This window comes from Agelaius tricolor, unplaced genomic scaffold (assembly GCF_023055355.1).
Source record: "Agelaius tricolor isolate 1412-34295 unplaced genomic scaffold, bAgeTri1.0.p SCAF_36, whole genome shotgun sequence".
Taxonomy (NCBI): Eukaryota; Metazoa; Chordata; class Aves; order Passeriformes; family Icteridae; genus Agelaius; species Agelaius tricolor.
Genome location: NW_027269296.1, coordinates 4,452,727 through 4,479,296, shown reverse-complemented (window position 1 = coordinate 4,479,296; position 26,570 = coordinate 4,452,727). Strand labels below are relative to the sequence as shown.

The following is a 26,570-nucleotide window of genomic DNA, read 5'->3' as shown; positions in this document are numbered from 1 at the left end:
GCCTGGCTGTGCTCAGATGGTGGTGTGGTGAGTTCTGCCAAGGCTGTGCACAGAGCTTCCCTGTGGGCTTTGTTCCTGTTAGTTGGGGCTAATTAACAAATTATGGGCACCTTCCCCACCTCTCTGAACCTGGTGAGATGAACTGAGTAATGAAAAGCAACAGACTATTGGGTTTGGGTTATATACACTATTTAAAAAATATATATATACTATATATATTTATATATGTATATTAATAGATATATATATATATTTATATATATACTATATTTATGGTGTATATATATAAAATATATATAATATATTAATATATATTGATTTTATATAAAAATATATTAATATATATTTTATATATATACACCATATTTATTGTATATATATAATATATATTAATATATTTTTATATAAATATATATTTATTTTATATATATACACACCAAAAAATACTATATATTTTTTAAAATATATATACTATTTAAAAATCCAATTTTTTACCTTTTTCAGAATGTTTCTCCTATTGTATCTGTCAGGTGGGGTTGGCTTCCTCAAAAGCTGCAGAGTCACTAGTGAAAAGTTTGGCACAACAGCTTCAGTGGACTGTGGAGAGCTGGCATAAATATTAGAACAGCTCTGTATTCAGAAGGGAACAGATCAAGATTTAAATTCACATCTCTGGGTTTTATTCTATTTATTTTGGGGCACTAACTATGCAGCTCAGCCATGTCAGCTCAGCCACAGAGCCTCTGCCCAAGCACCTGTAAGGGAGGGGATTTGGACCTTTGTAATCTCCTGTGGCCCAGAGAAAGGTGTCACAAACTCTCTGAAGTCCCTCAGGGCTGCAGTGTGCAAGTCAGTGCCTTGCTACCCCACAGAGCTTTCTTGGCCCCCAGCAAAGGACACAAACATTTGAATGACTTGCAGCAAGCAGTCTGGGTTCACTCACCACTCCAGGGCCTGTGGGTGGAGAGATGCCAGCTATAGACTTTGCTGCAGGATTCCAGAGCAGGAATGCTGGGGAGTAAAACAGGATTGTACCTCAGACCTGGGTGATTGCTGGGGAGTTAAAAAGGCACAAGGTGTCTGTACACCTTCCAGGATTCCCCTTCAGCCCATGCAACCTGGAAGACAGGGCTTAGTTGCCTTTTGGAAAGCTGCAAACTTCTGCCATCTGCTTCCAGGCAATTCTGGTTGAGAGCAACCAAAACCAAAGCTGATGTTTGAGACTGGTAAGGCTGCAAGGATAGTGCTGAACTCAGACCACAGGTCATAAAGGGACTAATTGTTCTGGGTTTCCTCAAGCACTCTGAAATGGCTGATGGCATGACTTGTCCCCTGCTTTGTCCCACAGGCACAGGGGTACACAAAGGAAGGATTCTTCTCTCTTTGCCAGAACTGGTGCATCTTGGTTATTTGCTTCAGTTCTTCAGGGTTGGACTGATCCTGTTCACTACACCCTGACTTCCCATAGCCACCTACAGCACAGAAGTTTCACTTGTTGGAGCAGCCTTTATGTCTCAATGAGATGCTTTTATCCTTCCTTAACACCAGATCCTCTGTCTGTACTGTGCTCCTAAAGATCACAGCCCAACACTGCTTGGCCACTGCAGGAGCAGGAAAAGTGCAATTTGTTTTCAGCTAAAACTGAGCTGGTGATTTGTGCTGCAGCAAACAGAAGCTATTTCCCAAGGTTTGTGCTGGATCCTACACAAATGTGATGGAAATTGCAAGAATCCTTAGCTCAGGGGTGGGGGGAAAAATGAAAAGAAAGGAAAGTGAGATCCAAGATCTTTATTTAGCAAGCTGGTTTTAGTGCAAGGCACCCAGGTAGCTCAGTCTGGTCTCTTTGGGCCTTTTTGTCACACTCAACCTCCCCAGTCCAGAGCAGATAAAGGGAAAGAGTCAAGACAAAAACATGTGTGTGTGTTTTCCTAGAAATCAAATAAACTGTGTGAGGCAAAATAAATATATGTGCACAGGGTAATAACAGTAGCACGGCCTCTGCATGCAGAAATTTTCCTGAGTATTTCCCTGTTGTAGAGATGGTAGAACACATTGGGGGTGCTCAAAAAGTTCCTTACTGATAAATAAAGCTTGAAGATTTTTAAGACAGACCTCTCCCTGAAAGCCTGGGACTTAGCAAACACATTAGAGCTGCATAGAACAAGATATTTACTGGAGGTGGCACATCTGCAACATATTATCCATAATATGCTGTACTAATGATTGCTCAGGATAAGAAGTCTAGAGCATCAGGAAATGTCATATTCCATATATAAGTTAACAGCTCACCTACAAATTACAGCAGATTCAACTCTGTCATCCTGCTGCTGATGTGAATACACAGGAATTTCAGCCCAATGTGGAAGAGAAGTGACAGGCTGCTGGAACACCCTGAGCCTCAGCAACACCTGGCCACTGAACACAGGAAAATGTCAACAGGGTGAGGAGTAAATATACAGAGCTATGGAAAAGCTGGATCCCTTCCCTTCCTTTGCTCTGTTCCCTCACAGGTGCTGGAGGAGCAGAGCAGGGCAGCCTCCTTGCCAGAGGCAGGGGGACTGTCCTGCCCTTCCAGCTCTCAGCAGCTGAGATTAACCCTCTCCTTTATTCCAAGATGATTTTTGTTTTGTCTTGGCCCAGGTCTAAATCAGATCTCACATGTACCTGTTCAGCTCCAATCACAGAGAACTGTATCTAGTCTCATTCTGGGATTTTCTAGTAAAAATTAAAATTGAGAAATCTAGCAAAAATTTAAATTTCATCATCTCCGAGCATCTAGGTCCTCCTCTCAGGCACTGCTTGTGTCTGGCACTAACCCAAATACCTGCAGGCTATAGCTTGTTCCTGGCTAGAGGTGTCAGATCATTTTGGGCTGAGGCTGTAGTGTGTAACACGAGACCAAAGAACAAAGCACTGCAAAGCACACAGAACCTAGGGTGGGAGTTGCTAGAGATATTCTGGAAATTATTCTCAGTATACACTTTGCTGATTAGCCTCATCATGTTCAGTGGCCAGCTGACAGGATATATGTCATTGTACTTCATAATTCATTCCCAGATACTATATTATAAAGAATTTAAGAGCTTTACAGGACATTTATTAAGCACCACTAAAGATGCTCAGCTCCCTCAATTCCTCTCAGTATTGCAAGAACTCCTTTAACCCACGACTCTCAACTCACAGAAAAACCACTGCAGTGAAGTAGGATGGGCAAGGCAATGAATGATTACCCCTCCTTCCATCTCTACACCACAGTAGACTCAACATCCAGCACTGAAGAGCTGGCTCCAATGCCAAATCTCAAGAGGGAAGTTGTCACAGACATATTTTATGAAAAATCCTTTTGTTAGGAGTTTTTCTCCTGAGAAGCTGAGAGGCCTCAGGAACAAAATGTAACCAATGGTTATCTGCTGCTGTGGAATGCAACAGGTGCATCTGGGATTGGGCTCATGTAATTGTTTCTAATTAATGGTCAATCACAGTCCAGCTGTCTCGGACTCTCTGGTCAGTCACAAGATTTTATTATCATTCCATTCTATTCTATTCCTTGCTAGCCTTCTGATGAAATCCTTTCTTCTATTCTTTTAGTATAGTTTTAATATATCACTTTCTTTTTAATATAATATAAATCATAAAATAATAAATCAGCCTTCTGAAACATGGAGTCAAGATTTTCATCTCTTCCCTCATCCTGGGACCCCTGTGAACAGCACCAGAGGAAGTCACTGAGGCAGTGCCAATGCTACAAGAGAAGCAGCATGTCTACTGCCAGACAGGTTCAGCAAGACAGACTGAACACCTCCAGTATCTGCACAACCTTCTCCAGCTTCTGGCTTGGAAACATTGGGCATCACATCCTGCTTTTCCCACAAATCCCACATTACCAGTGGTGGGATATCACACATGATTCACACACAGGTACATGCCATCTTCAGGAGAGTAATTCTTGGGTGAAGGTACTGGAAGAACCTTCTCTGAGAGTACATGAGCTGCTGCTTTTATTCACCAGACTTCAGATGCACAGCTCGTGTGACCGTAGGAACACACACAGGTTCTCTGGGTGTAGTTTGACACAGCACTCTGGGATTCAGCCTGAGCCAAGCCAGCACACATTGACTTCCACGTTATGCAACAGCATGACAAGCACGTGAAACCAGCCCAACACCATCGCTGCCAACAGGCCGATTTCTCCCTGACTTATCTATTTGTTGTGTCCAGCCTGCACTCATCGAGAGCCTCATCAAGAAAATCTGGTGAGCAGGCAAGTAAGGCTTAATCACCCATTAATTACAGATTAGCAGCGGCAGAGCCCCGCACGCCACTGTCCTGGGATGAGCCTGACCCGCAGCCGCTCGGCTCCTCCTCCTTGCCTCGGGCCTGGAGGGCAACGCGGCCAGACCCGGGCCGGAGGCTCACACGAGCCGTGGCTCGGAGAGCGCGGGAGTCCCCGCGGGGCCTCCGAGACCCCAGCACGGCCCGTCCTCTCCGCGGGGAGCAGGGACGGGGGCAGCTCCGGGCCCGGGGGCTGCTCCGGCCCCGGCGTCGCCCCCTCAGCGCAGGTCCCGCCCCGGTGGGGAGGGGCGGAGCCGAGCGCAGCGGCCCCGCGCGCTCCCTTTGTTCGGGCCGCGGGAGGCGCTGCCCCTTTAAATGCCCCCAGTCCGGCCCTACCGGCGCGCCGGGTGGAAGGCGCCCCGCGATTGGTTACGGCGCCTCCCGCTCATTGGCCGCCGGGAGGAATGGCGCGTCCCGCCTCTCGCATCTCATTGGCTCCGCCGGCTGCCCATCCGGAGCGCGGGTTTCTGAGTGGGCGAAGCAGCGGTCCCTGGAAACAGTTCCGGGAAACCCCGCGTGCTGCCGGGGTCGCGCCGCCGTCCATGAGGAGAAGGAGGAGCGCGCGCCATTTGCCGTCGCTGCTTGGGCCCGAGCTGCGCCGCGCCGGCCCCGCTCCGGTGAGTGCCGGGGCCGCCCCGCGGGGCAGGGGCGCTCCGCGGCCGCGCCGAGCCCTCCTGCGTGGGCCCCGCGAGGGGACGGGCAGCGCGGGCTGCGGGCAGGCCCGGCGCGGGCGGGGACGGGCCCGGGGCGCTGGCGCGGCGGAGCGGAGGGGGGCGGGGGCCATCGCGGGGCCGCTCCGCGGGCAAAGCGGGCGGGCGCGGGCGCGGGAGCGGCGCCGGGGAGGGGCCGGGGGCGGGCCCGGCGGGTGGGGGTTGGGGGGCGGCCGGCCCGCTCCGCCCAGCCGTGCGGATCAGGGTTGCATGTGACGGGCGGCCGGGACGCGCCTCTCCCGGGGCTGTGGGTCGGGTCGGGTCCCTGCTCGGTCCCTCCGGGCTCTTAAAGCCGCAGCAGCCCCGGCTGTGCCCGGTCCGCTCTGCCCGCGGGCACGGGAGAACGCTGTCAGCGGCGAATGCGGCGCTGTCGCAGCGCGCCCTCAGAGCCGAGGCAGCGCACGATGCGGCGGAGCCGGCAGGGACAGCTGCACCCACCCGCAGCGCTCGGGGCTGCGCTTCCTGCTTCCAGCCAGGGAATAACGCTTGTCCAGTGCTTCAAGGGGAAGCTATCCAAAGTTTTGTTGTTAAGACATTGTTTTTTCTTAAATTAACTTTTGTCAAAAGCCTTTGCTGAATCTTGAAAAGTTTTGCTTAAATGCATCGTTGTTGAAAATACTTTAAAAATAAGACTTTATTTACTCGGTCTGAGCAGCCTTGTTGCCTGTCAGTATTTGAACATGCTACTTCAATACTTTATCTGTGCTGGACTACTCTTTTTGAAACAGTGTGTTGGCTTCCCTTTCCCATGTTTATGGCTCTAAAGGATCCCACCGGCACTTGGTGCTGCAAAGGACATTAATGCTCATGAAGCTGGTGCTTTGGTTTTTTGATTGGTTGTTTTTTTCTTTTTCTTTGAGACTGCACTTTAGCAGAGTTTTTTTTGTTTTGTTTTTTACTTGTAAAAGTAATCTAACAGATTTTGCATCTCTCAGTGTAAGTTTTTTGTAAGCTATGCAAAGTGTAGTATTTGCAAATGAGCAGTGTCTGCTTGAAAATTTTGCATCCTTGAAATTGTATTTCCCACAAGCATTACATGTCCTTATCTTTCAGTTTTTCTGTCTAGGTGAACACTGTTAAAATAATACTTGAGTCTCCTGCTGACACTCAAGTTCCTAGTTCAGTCAAAAATTCCAATACTCCCTGCTTTGTTAGACAGACATCGGCGAAGTTCTTTGAGGATAAATTCTTTAGAACAAAGCTCATTTCTGTTGAATTGTTGCTTGGAACTGGAGTACCAAGAGTGTTGTTTAGTACAACACAGATGAGCTGTGAATAGCCAACTCCAGTGAGAAATGAGCATGGCCAGACTTCATGGTTTAGGTTAGCAAAACAGAGGAGTTATTGGTGCAGTCAGTGTTTTGTAGTGGCACTGATGGGCACATTTCTAACCTGCTGTGCTAAAGTCATCTCCCAACCATAGCTGTGTGGGTACTGAGCAGAGTTTGTTTCTCTCTGGGCTGTGCTGGTCTCTTGCTTAGCATCACATTGGAGGTTCTCAGATTTTTCCAGGGGGTTGTGGAGTGAGCAAGGCTGAGCTGGAGAAGTGAGGCTGCATTTTGGGTTACAGGTAGTGAGAGGTCCTGGCTGCTGTGTAAAGGTCTTCAGGCTGTGATTACTTCAAAATGAAGTTTCATGAACACCTAGCATATCATAAGTAAGCTATTAAAATGTGTTTTCTGTGATTCAATGAGTATAAAAGAAATGGCTATAGTGCCTTCATGTACAGAATAAAGGGTCTGCCCCTTTGTACAGAAATGTTTCTGAACAAGTGAGGTTTTAATAAAACTCCAGTTCAGACTTTAAATGTGGATTCTTATTTCCCCCCACTTGTATGTTTATCTTCCTTGCTTGACAAGAACCTTCTTGAATTGTGAGGCACAACTACAGGGACTGCATTTGTTTTCTTGTGGTCAATTAAAACAACCAAGCCAATCAAATGTCCCCCAAACTTCTTCCTTCAGTGTTATTTTTAACATGATTTAACTTAACTGCTTGACACAGACAATATATTGGTTAGGAGTAGCAACATAAGCAGGCTGAATGACTTGGGTGCAGAGTTTTTAGCTATGCTTTACTTGGCTTCCTGTGCACCTGAGCTAAACAAGTTCCATTCCTGCATGAAACTTAAGTTTTCAGCAGCAAAACCAGCACTGGTGCATAATCACTGAAGTTCTTTATGGTCGTTTTAGATATTGTCCTTTTGCCAGAAATTTCCTGCTCCTTCTCAATTAAGCTGTTCCTAAGCATGTTTTGAGTTAACTAGACTGAATTTATAATTAATTGGATGGAGTTATACTTAGATAGTCTGTAGGTGGCAACCTCTGTTAGAGGCATGGTATAAGATAAAGGAATAGTAACATCATGGCTGTTTATCCAGTGATTGTCAGATTCAGGCTGTGATCAGGTATCTCTTCTCAAGATGCCATACACTTTGAGGACCAGACCTATGTTAATTTATTTATTTTCCAGAAAAATAACTAATTGAGCAATTTAAGTTATGAAACACTGCAAGCACCTATAGTTTTAACTTCCTACTTGTCATACCAGAGCTTAAAAAAAGGGGCTAGGAACTTTGTGAATTAGTCTGGAGAGGCAGGAATTTGGGGTGAAAGCTAGTGAACAGCTAAAACCGTGCTTTTTATCATGAAGTATTTACAGTCTTCAGCAAGGCATTGTTTGCAGCAGTGGGAAACTTGAAACAAGACCCCTCTGGTATGCAGTTAGGAGGTGTGAGGGTAGGCAGAATCTTGGGCACCAGTGAGAATTCTCCTTGCCTGTGTAAAATTGTCCCTGATGTCTGTTTATTACTTCTGCTCATTTGGTCAGCATGGTTTTGTGTCCACTGTTCTAAATTCATCCATTTCTGCATGTTTTAAAAACAAACACATATCCCATATGTACTTATATCCAGAATTCTTTACTTATAATCCACCCTTGAAGTCTTTCCAATTCAAGCAGTCTCCGTGTTTTCCAGATATTTTAATATTTAATGCAGATGAGAACCTGAGTGTGTGCGGGTCTGTCACAGGCTGAGTCACATGGACACACTGCAAACAGAGCTAGCACTCCTCTTTACCATGCTTTTAACATCCTTTAGAGCAGAATAAAAATGGTCAAGTAATCATTGGGTGCTTTACTTACTAGGTAAAATCCAGTTTAAAATATTTATCTTGTTAACTACAACGAAGTGATGTTACCTAGAGGGAGAGCCAAAGAGGCTTTTTCAGCCATGACTTTCACCCACGGATCTCTGCTGAACTCAGAGGGAAGTTCAGTGTTATAAGAGATGCAGTTTTGCTTGTTGGTGATTGTTGGGGGAGAAAAATCAATTTAATCTCAGATTTCAGGCCAAGCTTGCCAAGCCATTAAGGGATCTATTGCTATATCTGTGAAAAGAGATACATACTGAATATTCTGGTAGCTGTGTCACTTCAGGATTTTCTACAGTCTATTTCTTTAGGAAAACCTTTTAAATAAAGTTTGTGTAACTGGAAACAGCTAAAATCTGAACCCAAATTAAACATGCATTGCATTTGACTTTAGTTCTTTATGAACCAAATCTTAAGCAAAAATAAACAATACAGGTAGTAAATTCCAAAGCTGAATATTCATTTCCATTGCCAAAAAGCCTTTGAGCTGTGGTGCTGTGCAATAATCTGATTCTTAGGGGTTGGATATTGCTCCAGTGCTACCTGCTTGTGGTGAAGGCTGATACCTTTCCTTGCCTGTCAGAAGTTGGAATCACTGCTCCAGAGGAGGTGTTTCTGCCTGGGCACAGCACAGCTCATCAGCCTTTTGTTCACTTACAGGCAGCACTGAAAAAGTGTTCAACTTTTGGATATGTGACACTTGGACACTACTCTGGATTATCAAAGCATTGTCATTGAGTGTCACCATAAGCCCTTGTAGTTCAGAAGGTCATAGAAATTGCTTCAAGTAAATTTTCTGTGTTTATGTGTTGCTGTAGTCTCTCAGTTCATTGTGGTTTGGTTTTGGGCTTTTTTTTCCTCCTGTGTATAGAGAAGACAGTGTATGTGTAATGAAATGATTTTATAAGGCAGTAGGAAGGTGAACACAAAAATGCCCTCCTCTTTATATCTTTATTGTTTGTCTCAGCTTGTGAGGTTTTGAGAAGAGGGCTTGAGAATGGTGCTGTACCCAAAGCATTTTTGGTGTAATTAAACCCCCTCTGCCCTGCACTGTTTCAAATTTGAGATCTTCCCAAGGCTGCCTAGCAAGCAGACATGTAGCTGAGTTTTGCCTTCTGTGATGTTCCTAACCTACAGAAAATCGATGTTCATTAGTGTTTAGATAGTTAATACCTGTAAGGATAGGTAAGCATTGTTGTAGCTTTAGGTAGCTTTTTTTTTTTCCTGTAATTAGGCTGTAGTTGCTTTTAAGTAAACTGAATTGGTTAGAAAGTCATTTCTCTTTGTCAAGTAGCAGAATGTGTGTGTGTGTGTATATATATATGCCATGTAGCTATGGAAAACTTCCTTTCTTTTGCACACTAATGGCTTAAAGAAGTGGCATCTGACAGGAACAGTGTGAGGCTGCTTTACATGTCTCTAAAACTGCCCTTCAAGATAAGACAGCTTTAGTAAAATCATTACTGTCTGAAGAAAAATGATTTGGTGTTTTTCTTCCCTTGCTCTACTTGCAAATCTTTATAGGGTATCTTCCCAGCAGTTGATGAGCTGTAGTCTGGAAGGGTTGGGTGTTCAAGGGACTGTTGGAGGTGTGCTTGTGCTTGGAGTCTTGTTTTGCAGCTTAGTAAATAGCTTGAGGCCTCAGCATTTTTTACAAAAACTGTTCTTGAATCATCTCCATCCCTGTATTCCAGTACTTGATTGCATTGCTCCAGCCATGCTGCATTGTCTACCTGGTTATCATTTCACTGCTGCTCATCAACCTCTGCCCTGTCATGTAAAGCCTGAGGCGTTTTCCTTTCTGAACCTGACAGCTGATCATCCTTGTGTTCCTTGTGTAGTTGGATTGTCTCTGTCAGCCTTTTTATTTGAAAGCACTGAATATCAGCTGGCTGGCTAATTGGGAAATTGAAACAGTCTTTAATGAATTGGGCAAAGCCCACTGGGATTGTCTGAGAAGGTAGTTGTGCATTTTTCAGTGCACGGATTTGGAATCAGTTTGTTCATTCTGAAAGCAAGTCTTTTTATTAATATAAAGAAATGAAGATGCTGCAGTCATGCCTTCCTTTTAAACCAATAAGGTGTATATTATTGAAATAGTAGCTGTGATTTGTACAGCTCCTATTTAAGGGAAACTGAAAGCATGGAAACTGTTGCGTTGGAGCTTCAAATGACAATGTCCATCAAAGTGCAATTTTCTCTTTGTGTCCTTGAGATCTGACAGCGTCGGGAGAAAGCCTGTGGCTAGTCTTGTGCAGCATGTTGGGTTTGAAGGAAGACATGGCAACAAGCCAAGCAAGTGGAAAAAAGTATTACCAAGAAACAAGTATTAACATTTTTATACCTTAAGCTACCCTGCAGGGTTCGGTGTTCACTACATTTTCAAGGATTGGTTTAAAAGTAGCGGAATGGGAAATGGAACTAGCACTAGATCTTCTGAGTCTTTGCTGAAGGATGTTGCTGCCGTGTCCCCAGACATTCTAGCTGCTATGGTAACCAGTTAATGACAATCAGTAGATGGAGTTTAGACATTGTTATGTACATGAAGTACATTTTTAAAAAGTTATGTAAATTCTTCCATGTACATTTTTCACAGTATTAAGGGTTGTACTTTCTTTTGAAACTTAGAGCAGCTGCATCCAAAAAGTATTAAATAAAACTTGATACAGGTGATTTTGCAGCATGTATACAAATTAGTTTAGATAAATCATGCATTGTCCTACAAACTAGTTATTTCTGGCTTATTGTAATATAGCTCCTGAATTTTTTCCAGCAGCATAATAAAATGGCTAATCAGGTGAATGGTAATGCGGTACAGTTAAAAGAAGAGGAAGAACCAATGGATACTTCCAGTGTAACTCACACAGAACACTACAAGACACTGATAGAGGCAGGCCTCCCACAGAAGGTGGCAGAGAGACTTGATGAAATATTTCAGACAGGTATAATATGCATTTCTTGTTTCTGATTGGTTATGAAAGTGAGGGCATACCATTTTCAAATTTTTATAGATTAAGATTTAAAAATTCATTGTTTTTGATCTGTGTAGCTCTGAATGTTTTGCTACTTTGATTTCCCTAAAGGCAAATTGGGTTTGACATTGACTAATTACTTGACACATCCTTGGAGTTGTATGTGATATCTTAGTTGCTTTAGGGCACAGAGCACTAGTTTCCTAGAGCACAAATGAAGATGTATGTTTCCACATACTAAACTGTACATTTTTTTTTCTTCAGTCCAAATCATCATTTTGCTTTTATGTTTCTACTGTCACTGTCACAGTGATCCTAAAACACTCAAAGGCTGGAGAGGTGACTTAGTGAGGGAAGCAACTAGCTTGTCTTGCCTGGGACTACATTTGAATTGAGTCTGCCTGTGGATTTTTTGTTCTCTCTAGTTCTGAGTGGACAGTTTAATCCATGTTGGTTATTACACTGCAATGTTCAGCCTGACACTAACAAAGTTGAGGACTGAGCTATCTAGCAACTCCAGTAACACCTTGCTGGTAGCAAGTGGTCTCTGCAACTTCTAAAGAGGTTTCTTCATATACAGAGGTTTTCCTATTTTGTTTTTATAACCACCCTATTTTATCTTATAGACAGAGGCTTTCTTTTCCTTTTTCGAGTGTGTTCTGTGAACAGATTTACAAGAAGCAGTAGAACTGCTCTATGTGCTTATCTTGAATGCCTGGGTGGCAAAATGACAGTTTTTGTTGAAAAGAGTTCAAATTACCCTGATCAAGTGAAGGCAGTTCAAAACCAATACCTATCAATCCTCAGTGTGAAACTGGCTCCTGTGGGTGATGTCTTTTGGAAGTCATTCACAGTGAGCTTTCTTCAAGCCTTTGCCAGCTTTGATTGGCTCTAGAGAGGCACTTTCCAGCTGGGGGTCACCATGACGTGCACTGGATGGTCTGAGAGAAGGTGTCACTAAACACCTGGGCAGAGCAACTCGTGGGCTGCTGACATGTCTTGCAGTTAGGTTGTGTTGTGAGGAGTTCTTCAGGAGTTTAAAAGCTTTTTAGCCCAGAACATGACTACCAAGTATAATTCCACTGCATGAGTAAGCTGAAAACATTTATTTACACTTCATTATTGCCACTGAAGATGTTTGCATTGTGGAGGGGTTTGTCAGTGAAGCAAACTGCTTTAGACACTTGAGCCAAATTTGGGGTTGAATTTAGCGATTTTTTTGGTCTGCTGAAGTCTTCTATGAAAGCTACAGGTGCCTTCCAATATGCAGGATCACTTCTGAAATGTAGTCCTTGGGCTTGGCACTACTGTGCATTTTCCAAATCAAGTAGCAGTGAAATAATCTGTGTATTTTGGAGAGCAAGCTGTTGCAAAGTGTGTGGAGTTTTAGTATTTATCCTAAATTTGGATGTATGATTTTAAAAGTGTAAATCTCACTCTATATGTCTGACTCCACAACTGATGCAAGTACATTACAAAAGGAAAAAAAAAAACAACAAACAAAACCCTGTAAAGATCCTTAAAAAGAAATGCTTCAGAACTGGTCCAGTGTTTCTTGGGGGAGTCTGTACCTGTAAAATTAACATTAGCTTTTCTGGGTACATAGCAGGGCTCAAAATAATACCTTTTTGAATTCTGGCTCTTGGAACTGCACAGAGCAACAAAAGAAGTTTAAAAAGCCCCAAACACTGTTCAAGATTCACATGAAGTCCACTGACTCCTGCTTTTTTGAAGCTGGAGGAAAGAGTGAACAAATAATTTTTACTTCCTAATATTTTATGGGGTAGAGCTTCCTAGGTATTTGCTCATCAGTTGGGTGGTTCCTTTTCCCCATCCAATAGGATACTTGTAATGTTCACCTGCCAGTTTACCCTAAAACAGCTCAGCTCAAGAGAAGGAAGTGTGAAACTTAAAATGAGGGATAAACAAACAAAATTCAAATCATTAAAAGCGAGCCAGAGCTCATTGTTTCAGACCCTGGTGTGTAAAACTGCTTTTATGCAGCAGATTGCATTCCTGAATGCTAGAAAACTGTTACACATGGGATATAATCTTGCAGTCAGTTAGTGCTTAGGTATATACATTTTAATTTAACTTTTTCATTGTACTCATATTCTTTCATATACTTGTGTAGGAATATATAATTAAATGTCTAATTCTGTTGCTATGGAATGTAACTTTTTGCCTTTAAAAGCAAATTGCATAGTTCTTAGTTTGTATGAAATTCAATAGAAATCTGTAACTTCTTTATCTTTAACTTTTAGGCTTGGTAGCTTATGTCGATCTTGATGAAAGAGCAATTGATGCTCTTAGGGAATTTAATGAAGAAGGAGCCCTCTCTGTATTACAGCAATTTAAAGAAAGTGACCTGTCGCATGTACAGGTAAGGTGAGAGCCCCAGGGGTGTGAGCACACCAGTGTAAATTGTGTTCTGGCACCACTGGCAGGAGTTGTAACTTAGAAATTCACTGATGTTGCTGTATTAGATTTCAAACCCAAATAACGAGTCTGTTAAAAATTGCCTTAAATGTGTAGGTACTTGAGCACAAAGCAAAACCTCCCAGATAATAAAAATATGTGTGCAGTTGAGAAAATAGGTTAAAATGCTGTTTCAATCTGACAAGTTTGTTCAATTAATTATTGTATTTTCCTGAAGGATTCTTTTGCCATTTATTTCATTGACTTGAAGTAGTGACTTCATGGTATGGAGTGTAAGATTCAGTGGATTCCCAGGGCTTGTCATACACACAATTGAATCATTTTGTAAATTGTATCTACAGAACAAAAGTGCATTTTTATGTGGAGTTATGAAGACCTACAGGCAAAGAGAGAAACAAGGCAGCAAAGTACAGGAATCAACGAAGGGACCAGATGAAGCAAAGATTAAGGTAACACTTGGAAATACTGGTTATTCTGTACTAGCTGATATATCACTTGTACATACACTGAATATGAACTCAAAAAGCATCAATACCACCTGGATAAGTGTATTCACACTATGCTTTAAAGGGCCTGCATGGTAGAGATTCTGTAGAGAAGGGTTGTTGGAAATGCAGCTCTTTCTGATCTGATTACCAAAATTTAATCCCTATAAAAACATTGAGACCTGTTTGAGAATTGTCTCAGTTGTCCAGTGCTCTGCACTCTTGGGGTGCTACATATGAAATGGAAAATAAGGGAAAAGGCAAACAAGTTCTTTCCAGGGACCTTGTAATGTAAAACAAAAGCTGCTGTTTATGAAAGCTTTTTAAAGCCACAAAACAACAGGGTTTTTTGGAGGTTCTATCTCTTCATCTCTACCTTACCAAGTGTGGCAAGGAGCAGATAAAGAATTGCTTGTCTAGGAATGATTTTTGTTCTGTATATTTAACCCACTGCCCTCCTTCCTGTAAGTAGTCTGATTTTTTTTTTTCCCCAGGCTTTGCTAGAGAGGACTGGTTACACTTTGGATGTAACTACAGGACAGAGGAAATATGGGGGTCCTCCTCCAGATACTGTGTATTCTGGTGTTCAGCCTGGCATTGGAACAGAGGTTGGTACATACAGACTGATCTGATCATTGCTTTGCATACTTATGCAAACTGCTCAATAGGAAATCCTTGAAAATAAGGTTAATGTATTGTAGAGGAAAATAATCTCCCATGTGTGTCTTAATCAATCTTTCAGACTCCTCAGTATTCTGCAAAAGACAGGAAGACAGGTTAAAGTGGAGAAAAAAGAAGTGGAATATATAAAAACCTGTTCTTTTTTAAAGTTAAAAGATAATTGGAAGAGTTTCAAGGACTATTTTTTTTTCCTTCCAAAGGATGAAGTCTAGTCTGTGAGCAATTATTTGGAAATTTATGGTTGTGACTGAACCTGTGCATCTTCCTAGCAAGCTGTGAGCAAACTTAGGTTTGATTATGAAAATGCTTGAACTGGTATTTCTTCACTTAGCTTTTCTACAGGGTTCTAGTCCCTAGCAGGTTGTATTGTAATACATGCTCAACACTTAAATACTCTGTCACATTGCTGCAGATGTGATACAGGAGTTTTTCCAGAGATTTTTCTATAAACCACCAGACTAGATTTGAGAAAACATTCAGTCTATTGATGTCTTTCAGTTTATGGATAAGTTTTCCATTCTTTGAGATGCTGAAGCTCTTGTGTTTATTGTCAAGAAGTATCACAGTAAGGATGATTTCTGAAGGGAGCATTCATATTCCATGAAGGAAAAATAAATTAGTGGTGGTGGTAAATAGTTAGAATGAGTCCTTGCACTGAAAGATAAGAACTGATGTTTATAACTTCTCCAGCTCTGCTAGGTCTGTGTGCTCTATGCTAATTGAGGTTTTGTCTTTAAAAGCTGCAAATGAGCTAGAATTAAGTGTTCTAGAAGTAATGACAATGTAGATATCTATCTAGAGGAATTCCTTAAACTTTCTAGGGAGATGGTGAAAAAAACCTTTGGGCTCTGCCATTAAACTTTCACTTGTGTGTGATGAATCAGTTCTTTCTCCCCAATAAGTAATGTTCAGTCAACATTCACATTGAACTTAGAGGGGCTAAGCTTTTAAGAAATGTTCTGGAAACTGAATTTCAGGAATATATGTGTAACATGAAGTATCTAGAAGTTCTGCCTTGTTCCATGTTTTTCATATTCTCCTCATGAGTTTGTTATATTGGTGCTTCTTATGGGCATGCTGAGTGTCTTTAGTTCTGAAATTCTGCCATGCCTTCAGTGTGAGATACAATTATGGCAAGGCCTTCCTGAGAAGGAAAATGTTGACTCATGGCTTTTTTTCCTACAAAAAATATTTGAAGTTAAAATAAATTTATTTTTATCTTAATGGGTGTTTGGAATGTTTTGTTTGGACTAACAAGGAGGAGGTTTTGAGACTTTGGAGGAGAGCTGCAGTGATTAAACAGCTGGGGGGATCTTTCTAGGGAGACCTCAGCTAAAGATATCAACCTTAACAAAACTTAACCCAAGTTAATTGTATGCAACAAAACCACAAGAATTCACAGGTTTGCTTAAGTAAATATTAAAGATTCTGTTGGTGAAACAAATGCAGACAAGAAACAAGACTACAGTGTATATTAAAAGTGGAAAACGTGCATCACACAATTAAAAGGAAATTATTATTATTATTATTATGAAATAATTTTTCCATCTCTGTAGCTTTCCAAGGAAGGGTAATTTACAGAGTGATTTGAAAATACTGCAAGAGCAAGGAAGTGCTTGGCCTGATTTAACATATGATACCCAACTAGATAGCCTGTAAGGTCTTAGTTTTTAACTGCCAAAATTTAAACCAGGTAAGAACCATTTATCTCTTCAGCAGGGGAAATTCATAGCCTCTTCCATGTAAATAACAAACTCAGGTTTCTGTGTGTAAAACCTCATACAAATGGCAGCAGGATTAGAGCACTTGGGACATGCAGTGACATCAGCTGCTCTGAAGGCTGCACTGGTGACTGCAATGGTTCTGCTCTGCTGTTTCATCTGCACTGTTCTTCCTTTCCCAGGAATTTCCAAGTGTTAAAAAGAAGCTTGTATTGCTGAAAAAGCTTTGTTTCAAGTGTCCTCTTCCTTTTTAGGTTTTTGTTGGTAAAATTCCCCGAGACCTTTATGAAGATGAGTTGGTGCCACTCTTTGAGAAGGCTGGTCCAATTTGGGATCTGCGTCTCATGATGGATCCTCTTTCTGGTCAGAACAGAGGTTATGCTTTCATTACCTTTTGTAGTAAAGATGCAGCACAAGAAGCAGTCAAACTGGTGAGTTCACTTTCTTCCAGACAGGTCAAGACAAAGCAAACAGCAAACATGTTGGTAATTTCTTAAGCAATGACGTCTTCAAAGCATCCATTGACAGACTCAAAATTTTACTTTCTTAAAAATTGCCTCCTGATTTCATTAGTAAATACAGATACTTCTAAGACTGTTACCTGCTGTACCTTACTGTGGCTGATCAGAGTACTTGGGTGATTGATAGGAGCCTACTTGATTCCAGTTTTAATCCTGATTAAAACAAAGACCATGTCTGTCTTGAATTGTTTTTCTTAAAGGTTGAATTCTTGTACCTTTAAAGGCCTGTTGGAGTCTTTGTTTTCAGAGCAGTCCAGCTGTGGGTACAGGCATGAAGCAGTGGACCAGATTTTTTTATTAATGGAATTTTTAAATCTTGATGGTAAAATTTTTTAATCCTATCATATACAAAGTCAAAAAAATGCCTGCTGTTGTGGGTGGGGTAGAAGCCAGGTCACAGACTTATTCAGACTGTTGATTGTCTTGGCAAACCCTCTCAGTGTTCAAAGGAAAGAGGAAAAACTGCCAGTATCTTTAATACAGTGTATTTGCTTACTGATAACAGCAGCAGCAGTTGACTGACAGCAGAGGAAGCAGTAACCAGTTGCTAGAAAGATCTTTCAAGTCTGAGATAAACAGTAGGTGAATAAATTTATGCAATGCAATTTGTAGATGGTCCCATGTTGTTCCTGTTGCTGCAGGTTTTTTTGTAGCTTTAAACTTCTGAAGTCTGTGGAGATCCTAAGCTTGGCACTGTTCTTCCAAGTGAATGCTGACACAAAACCAGCTGCTCTAAGAATTCTCTTGCAATGCCAATTCAGTATGCTATATATAAAAGTAGTAGATGAAGAAGAAAATACCTGAGTTTATGGTTTGGGAATATTTTTATGCATAGTATTGTGGATAAAACAAATGAATGGCTTTGTTTTTTTCAGTGTGACAACTATGAAATCCGTCCTGGCAAGCACCTTGGAGTATGCATCTCCGTGGCAAACAACAGGTTATTTGTTGGGTCAATTCCAAAGAACAAAACTAAGGAAAACATACTGGAAGAGTTTGGTAAAGTCACAGGTAAGACTTCATCAGTCCCAGAATACCATTTAGTCTCTGCTTTGTAGGTCTGGCTGTTTGACAGATGTGTTCAGGTATCATTTAAACAATTTTCAAGTTGGATTCCAAGTTTGACTTTGTTAGAAATTTTATGTATGTGCTACATCTGAAGGTGGAGTGTAAAGGGACTCGTGTTTGTTTTAGTGATTGTTACATGAATGATGATGTAACTTTACAGTCAGAGATGGAAACTGCTCGAATGAACTCAGAAACCAGCACACATGAACTCTGATGAAACTGCAGGTTCCAATTCTGTTCCCTGTTCTAACTTTCTGTTGAAGGCTCTGTATTTGTTACTGGATCCACAGGAGGTTCTGCTGTCAACATGGAGAAGTTTTTTGGGGAGCCTGAAGCAAATGTATTCCTGAGTAGTGAAGGGGAGGAGGGAGTACTAAATTGGTTTGGAGGGAATATTACTAGAGAAATAGTTAATAACAGACTAATTTTTTGTCCCAGTTTTTCAGCATTCTCCAGTATGTGCAGCAAGTAGGAAGAAGAGAAGTCAGCTCATCAGTGAAAGGGTGCTGCTGCCTTAGATAAGAGATTGAGTCACTTGCTCTTGTTCCTGTAGGAGAGCTTTAACCTCCTGCTTCTTTTTTAGGATTGCTATTTATAAGTACTTTGGGGAAGTGGTGAAAACAGAAGGTGAATATTCATTTAGTTCTCTCTCCTCTTTTTGGAGAGATGTGGAAGATGTTCCTTCTAGGTTCTGCAGGAGGCAGGGGAGAGGTCATGTGTTAGTGCTGGCTGTCTCTCAAAGATGTAAAAGTGATTTCAAAAGTATAGAAAACTTAGACTGTGTGAGTTGCTGAGGTTGATGTTTTGCAGAGCTATTCTGAGGAATTTTAATTGCTGGGTGACATGTTTCTGGGTAAATTGGATGAATATCTATTTGTTTTGCCTTTCTTGTGCTCCCACTCCCTTTCAGGTGTAAAATTCAAATTCACTACAAAACATGAGTGAAGGCATTTGAAGGTAGACTCTAGATTTTTACTTTCCTTTTGAAGCTCAGTACTAAAGATGTGTTTTTCAGAGGGTTTGGTGGATGTAATTTTGTATCATCAACCTGATGATAAAAAGAAGAATCGAGGATTCTGCTTCTTGGAATACGAGGATCACAAGTCAGCAGCGCAAGCTCGCCGCCGCCTGATGAGTGGCAAAGTAAAAGTCTGGGGAAATGTTGTTACAGTGGAATGGGCTGATCCAGTAGAGGAACCTGATCCAGAAGTGATGGCAAAGGTCAGTGAGGACTTCTCTGGGTGCTCTTGTGCTTTGGGAGGAATTTCTTTATGCCATAGTGACAAAGATTTGTTGCAGCTGAGCAAGGCTAGTTTTGAGGCACAACAAGCAATTAGGGGCATTTTCACCCTAAGCTGTGCAAGTGGTCTGAGCACTGTGGAGGAGTTGCCATTGGCAATGTTGGAAATGTGCTGTTCCTAACTGCTGGGAACATCTGAGCTAGTCCTGTGCAGGGTTATCCTGCTGCACTGACACACCAGGCTGTGCATTTCCTGCTTTAGCTGTAAGCCATACCAGGTAGGTATTGTGTAAAACTATTTTTCCAGAGTGAGATAAAGGTGAAGTTCAGAGTAGGGAATGATTATGTGCATTTTATCCCAGTGTTTTGGGGTAACTCCTTGCTGTCCTTGAGGTCTGTTACTAAAATTTTGCTGGGATTTGTGGCATCCCAGAAGCAGAAAAATCAAAGTTGGATATTCTTCTGGTTATGGAAGGGAACTGTGAAAGAAGTTGTAGGAACTTCATACAGGTAACTATGAGGCAATTTTTTTTTTTAAACTGATTCAGAATTAGTAAAGTTACCCAAATTTCTTAATGCAACAAAAAAGGGAATAATTACTAGTTAGTTGTTTCTTTTGAGGTTTGACTTTTAAAGATTACAGCTTTGTTCTCATTTTTTCACCAGGTTAAAGTTTTATTTGTAAGAAACTTGGCCACTACTGTGACAGAAGAAATTCTTGAGAAATCCTTTTCTGAATTTGGAAAGCTGGAAAGAGTAAAGAAGTTGAAGGATTATGCATTTGTTCATTTTGAGGACAGAGGTGCAGCAGTGAAGGTAGGTTAATTATTCTTTCCTGGTTAAGTTGGTGAGAGCACTTTATTTTTTATGAATGGTTTTAAGAAATTTCTTTACAGTAAATACCTCGGTAAGACAAACTGTAGAGCCCATTGAACAAGGTTCCCATTGGGAGAATTTCAATGCTAATAATTTTGTTCCTATGATTTTCAGTAGCTAGGAGGATGTGAAACTTGAAAGGACAAAACTATAGCAAGTTAACAAGTAGACTGGAAAAGAGGTGTAGAGCAATGCAGGAGAGTCTAAAGAGGAAAAAAAAATATCAACCTAGACAATTTTACTGAGGAAACACTGGCAGAAGGTATCAGTTGTCTCTCAAAGACCCCTCCCTGTTGAAAGGCTGTGTGTAGTTTTGGAGTGACAGAGTATCAAACACAAATTGGGAGGTAATTAAAAAATGCTTTGTGAAGGACAGGAGAGTGGTGTTGGCAACTCTTTAGGCATTACCTGGTTTTAACTCTGTGTCTGCCCAAGGTTTCTTCTCCATGACTTGTTAAATATTGAAGATCATTATTGTAAGTTTGAGTTCTCTTCCTTTGTGTCCATGAGCTGTTGAGAAGTTCATTAATATCTGCTGACTGTGATTCAGTATATTGAATTCTGTAGAAATTACTCCATCTGTCTTGTAATTCCATAGTTGATGGGGGAAGAAGGAGAGTAGGAAGTGCTTTTTTGAATTTGGGAGTCTTGAAGCAAATATATTGCATGTGGTGTCTGTGGCTACATGGACAGTTCAAAGGCTCTGTACTTGATCTTCTTATTAATGATTTTATAGCCATTTAATTGCTTGGGATTTTACTACACAGGAGATTAGGTTTTGGAATACTCTTGATTATGGCTTTAAGATGAATATCACTTACTTAGCAAGGCTGAGGTTGATTTGGAGAGGTTTAGACCATGTCTGAGGGAGGACAAGGAATTGTTCAAACAAGGGGTAGGTCAGCAACACCTCTGGATGTGGTTTTCTGTGGGATGTCTGTAAACACTCTCCAGCCCTTTCCAAGTACAATTACCTGCTAAATGCTCTGTTAGATTTCAGCAACTGGAAACTTGTAGCAGCTGAGGAAAAGACAGATCAAATGCATCACTAACGTTCATCTCAACCTGGAAACCAGCACACCTGGCCCATGTGGCTGCTTCATGGCCACTACATTGGCTTATGAGCTTTGGGAGATATTTCTGTGTGTGGATGTGTTTGGCTTTCAATGAAGTTATGGTATTTATGTGTGAAATGCATAGAACTGGATCATTGATTCTAGCATTTACTGATTTTCATCAATAATAATGTGGAAATAATTGCCACAATTTCTAATGTTTTTGAGGCATGTAGGTGTAAAGACACAAAGTCTTCACTAATGCAAATATTAATACCCAAAAAAGTTTAATGCAAAGCAGATAACTCCAGGTGAGGAACTGGGGGGTCTAATCCTAATTGTACTTTGTGTACTAAGTTCTCTTTGTGGGCACATCTGATAGTAAAAAATTGCACATTGATTTTCTGGAGGATTCAGGGCTTGCTTGATGAGATCACCAAGTTTCAGTAATCTTCTGTGGTTTTTTTCTCCTCAAGTATGTGTCCTCAGAACTACTTCACTTTCTCAGTCACTTGACTCACATTCAGCCACCTGGGAACCCCAAGCATAACAATTCTTTCTCTTGTGTGCACGTGTTCTACCAGGCTTATAAGTCCAGTGAGTGTTTATGTCAGTGAGACTAGTGAAAACTTCTTTATTTCTGAAAGGTTTCTAGGAGATACAGGAACATAAAAACTGATGGTGCTATATCTGACTTCATAAAAATAATTCTTAATATGTTTTAACCCTCTTTATCTTATGATATAAAAAAAATGCTGCTTCCCTGTAACTGGTGAATAAAGTGGGACTTGGAAAAGTGATGTGTAACACTCTGTTTATGTAGCACAAAAGCAAAGCACATGGCAGAGCTCAGCCTGGAGCAGCCCAGCTGTCTGGTTTCTTGCAGTAAGTTTTAGTTCCCTTTGAATGGAAAAAAATTTTTAGTTCTTTTTCTTTTAATTTTTATACAGGCTATGAATGAAATGAATGGGAAAGAGATAGAAGGGGAAGAAATTGAAATAGTATTAGCAAAGCCACCGGATAAGAAAAGGAAAGAACGTCAGGCTGCCAGACAGGCCTCCCGGAGCACTGCGTGAGTGTCACCCTCACACCTGCTACTGCTGCACTCTGCACTTGTGCTGTGCAACAGGGGCTGGTCTACAACAACCTGAATCACTTGACTGGACTTCTCTCCACGTTGCATATTGTTAATTAACAAAGGCAGATATATATACTGTGTTTTGAGGTGCTTTTTGGAGAGAAATAATTCTGTGCTTCTTTCTCTTTACTAGGTATGAAGATTATTATTACTACCCTCCGCCTCGCATGCCACCTCCTATTAGAGGCCGAGGCCGTGGAGGAAGAGGTGGATATGGCTATCCCCCAGATTACTATGGCTATGAAGATTATTATGATGATTACTATGGCTATGACTATCATGACTACCGTGGTGGCTATGAAGATCCCTATTACGGCTATGATGATGGCTATGCTATAAGAGGAAGAGGAGGAGGAGGAAGGGGTGGGAGAGGTGCCCCTCCACCACCTAGGGGGCGGGGAGCACCACCACCAAGAGGTAGAGCTGGCTACTCACAGAGGGGGGCACCCATGGGACCGCCGAGAGGAGCCAGGGGGGGGAGAGGGGGCCCCGCGCAGCAGCAGAGAGGACGCGGTGCTCGTGGAGCCAGGGGCAACCGTGGGGGCAACGTAGGAGGCAAGAGAAAGGCAGATGGGTACAACCAGCCTGATTCCAAGCGCCGGCAGACCAACAACCAGCAGAACTGGGGCTCCCAACCCATCGCTCAGCAGCCGCTCCAGCAAGGTGGTGACTATGCCGGTAACTATGGTTACAATAATGACAACCAGGAATTTTATCAGGATACTTATGGGCAACAGTGGAAGTAGACAAGTGAGGAGGGATTGAAAGAATATTGGAAATATAGAATTGGCTCTAGCTCTACATCTTTCAAAAAAAAAAAAAAAAAAAAAAATTGGCTTAATGTTTCATCCTTCAGTAGCGATTGGCTGCCATTTGTATTGGGCTGAAGAATCACTCTATTGTGTATATACTCGAGTCTCTTAGTTTTCTTTTTTCATAAACGCACTTGGACATTACTGGGCTTGCAGAATTCCTGAACTCCTTATGGGGTCTCAGTGCTTTTATCATTTTAGGCTTCACTTTAGCAGTTTAAAAGCAGGAATGGCACACTGTTCAATCATGATTTTGCAGAACCTCTGGTTTTGGACAGTTTCTTCTTTTTTTTTTTTTTTTTGGATTTGGGATAGACTACATAGGAGTATGCTGTACATAAAAGTAAAAGCTAGTGCTTTGTCTTAGTAGTTTTAAGAAATTACAACAAATTAAGTTTTCTTGTATTGAAAATAACATGATTGTATGTTTTGCATTCCTAGAAGTAGGATAACTGTGTTTTTAAATTGTTATAACTTCACACCTTTTTGAAAATCTGCCCTACAAAATTTGTTTGGCTTAAAACGTCAAAGCCGTGGCAATTTGTTCCTTGATGTGATTGTATTTCCAATTTCTTGTTCATGTAAGATTTCAATAAAACTCAAAAATCTATTCAAAACATTACCTATTTCAAATTCAATTGTGTCCTAAAACATTATTTCATTGGTAATTCTTGTGAAAAATATTGTTTTCAAAGTATAACTGCCTATGTGAGTGATCAAATTCGTGCAAAATTTCCTGTGCTTTCCAACATGTAGCACTGTGGACATCAGACTGAAAAGTAGGAGAAATTACAGACAGCCCAAAAGGCACTCACTGTTTAATTGCTGTTCAATAATTTATCAGCATCTAATTTTGAAACTTTTTTTCCTATTTGAAAGTGTTGAATTGTATCCAAGCATTCACAGAGATCTAATTTAAATCTAGTCCTCTAATGTAATGTGGAGAAGGAAGCAGATCCTACAATGGTGTTAATTTTGTTCCTTTGGTGATGTCCTGTGGAGTCCCTGTGGAGGCTGTTCTGGTAGGATCCAGCCTTATTGTGTAATTAAGCCTACAGACACACAGGGAAATTATTTTGATCTCAAGCATCTTAATCTAATCTCAAATAATATTTGACTAGGAATGAGAATTACAGCTTGGGTGCTATGGCACACTAAATTAATTTCTTGCTACGGATAACACGAACATACTCTCCAGATTCTGCTTATTTCTATCTTGACATTTTAATTTGATGTTCTGCCATGATGAACAATTTGCCTTAGAATTCTCCTGCCTTAAAATAAAGGCTGTTAAAAAGTTTAAGACTTTATCTTTTGAGGGCATTGCTAGCTACATTATATTATGTGTTGCTTTGACCCTTGTCTTGGACATTCCCAGATGTCAATTTTAACTGGCAAATCATGACATTACTCTTGTGTTGCATCTAAGCCATTCTGTACCACAATGAAGAACATTTGCTTCTCAAGAAAAGAGAGAAACAAACGGATTTATACTTTCTCTAAAGAAAACTATTGCCGGACCTCTAAATATCCAAATCCAATACATTGCTCATACTTGATTTACAGCATTCCAAACACAGACTATTGAGGAAGTTAAACTTCAGTGGTCATACTCCTCCCTTTGTCTTCTATTCCTGTCTGGTGTCTCAAGTGTGTTATGTCAGAATATCCCCAGTAAGATGAGCCTCCCCACACTGCTGTGGATCTGGAATGGGATTGCAGGGTTTGAGTTGTGACCTGAATCGAAGATGTCTATCTGCTTCTCAGAAATGGGTTTGCCCATGTCAGCCTCTTCCAATTAATAGAATTGGTCAGAAGTAGCTTAAAAGTGCTTTTAAAAAAATCAATATCTATTATGTTGGGGTTTGGGTTTTTTTTTCCCCCACTTCATAAAGTTAATGGAGCCAAATCATGTCCTCTCTGTTTCTTACCTGAGCAGTGAACTCAGAGGGCTTTGCCTGATTATATACTTCAGGCTTTTGCTTGTGATAAGGATGTGGTTTGTAATTCTGTTCTAAACCAAATTTTTGCTGCCCTATCTGAATGACTTTCTGGTAGTTCTACAGCTCTTGTAGTGCTGAGCAGAACCCTGTAGTCCCAATAAGTATTGGCTTTTCAGTATTCATTGTAAAGGGGATCTAGTACAAGGAGCTTAATTGGAGTCATATTTGAAGTCCTGTCCATCTTGGAAGAAGGTAGTGTTCCCAGATTGCACATGTTAGCTAGGAGAGGTGAGGTGCTAGAAGGTGCTCTGGGGGGAGTGGGGAGGAAGTTCAACACCTCAGTTAGAGTGGTTACAAAGGAGCTGAGAAACAAAAATGTTCAAATTGTCTTCCTCGAGAACTGTAAGGTTGCATCTTGTATTTACTTTTCCCCGAATCATCATTTCTACGAGTAGTTTTATTAAATGTGTGGAGTGAGCTATTAATTTTTATCATTGAAAACCATAACAGTTAAACTCAGTAGAAGTTTATATTTGCAAGATCTACCAAGTTCTTTGATTTACATGGTTTATGGCTACTCAAATTCACCTTTTAAATTTGCAGCAGTACTTTTATTTAATCCATAGATAAGGTGTGCTACAGCTTACTTGAATAGTGGTGTGTGCTGAACTTGAAGAACTTAATGAAATTATGGAAAAAAATTATCAAGCAAAGATACTGTAGTACAGTGGAAAACTACCATGCCTGACTCAAAGGAAGAATTTCTCAGCACAATTTTCACATCTAGTTTAAAAATAAATTTAAATTTACTCTCGTGCATTTCTTTTGATTATTTCTTCAATATAACTTAGCAAAAAATCCTCTATAATATGTTAAAAATGGATTTCAACTTGCACACCAATATTCAGCTTTTATGGGTGTCCTGCTGGCATTGGAGGAGGAGCCATGAAATGGAGTTTTAATAATCATTTGATCACTCATTTATAGCAGTTGCTTGAATGTCTGTATTGATAAGGTGTTTGACTTGAGAAGCAAGTTACCAGATTCCTAGCAGTTCCAAAACTCAAGCAAAATACTTTACAGCTACTGTGTTATTATATATTAATTTCACTTTATTAACAAGTCAGTTTACTAAACTCAACTTAAAATTTTACTATTTCATTCAACATAGTTTGCATTTTTTCAAAGTGTTTTCTAGCAATTGTTTACTTTTAAATCTCAGCTTCTGTAGTCTGATTATTAAAGAATGACAACTGCATTGCTTAAACCTTTCCAAAATAAACTCAAAGTAGAAGATCACCGCATGATTTTGGTGACTCTGTATAAAAACCTGACCACTTTTTGTCCCTTCTATGTTTGGACATTAAGCCCATTTCTATAATTTGAACTACACAGAAAAAAATACCGAGGGCACTCTTATTATAA

At 40.9% G+C, this 26,570-nt stretch overlaps 1 protein-coding gene across 4 annotated transcripts; it reads left to right on the top strand.

Moving 5' to 3' along the window:
* The first annotated feature begins 4,131 nt into the window (after window positions 1–4,131).
* On the top strand, window positions 4,132–23,824 carry HNRNPR (heterogeneous nuclear ribonucleoprotein R). 4 transcript variants are annotated; one of them, XM_071453232.1, is made up of 11 exons: window positions 4,132–4,261; window positions 10,971–11,136; window positions 13,431–13,549; window positions 13,947–14,054; window positions 14,585–14,698; window positions 16,747–16,923; window positions 17,889–18,024; window positions 19,097–19,302; window positions 19,988–20,137; window positions 22,203–22,324; window positions 22,524–23,824. In XM_071453232.1, exons 2-11 carry the CDS (start codon window positions 10,980–10,982, stop codon window positions 23,134–23,136), a joined length of 1,902 nt encoding a protein of 633 aa, XP_071309333.1. In that variant the 5' UTR covers window positions 4,132–4,261; window positions 10,971–10,979; the 3' UTR covers window positions 23,137–23,824. The 4 variants fall into 4 exon arrangements, with proteins under 4 accessions (XP_071309333.1, XP_071309336.1, XP_071309335.1 ...); XM_071453234.1 differs by lacking the exon at window positions 4,132–4,261 and adding an exon at window positions 4,794–4,949; XM_071453233.1 differs by lacking the exon at window positions 4,132–4,261 and adding an exon at window positions 4,797–4,949 and having other exon boundaries at window positions 10,968–11,136.
* The last annotated feature ends 2,746 nt before the right edge of the window (window positions 23,825–26,570 follow it).

What these genes read in the sequence shown, in the direction of transcription:
- HNRNPR (XM_071453233.1), top strand. Translation starts at nt 4,875, where the DNA reads ATGAGGAGAAGGAGGAGCGCGCGCCATTTGCCGTCGCTGCTTGGGCCC. An exon ending in CAGATGAAGCAAAGATTAAG is followed by an intron (nt 14,055 to 14,584) that starts GTAACACTTGGA and finishes TTTTTTCCCCAG; the next exon opens with GCTTTGCTAGAGAGGACTGG. An exon ending in ACAGAGGTGCAGCAGTGAAG is followed by an intron (nt 20,138 to 22,202) that starts GTAGGTTAATTA and finishes ATTTTTATACAG; the next exon opens with GCTATGAATGAAATGAATGG.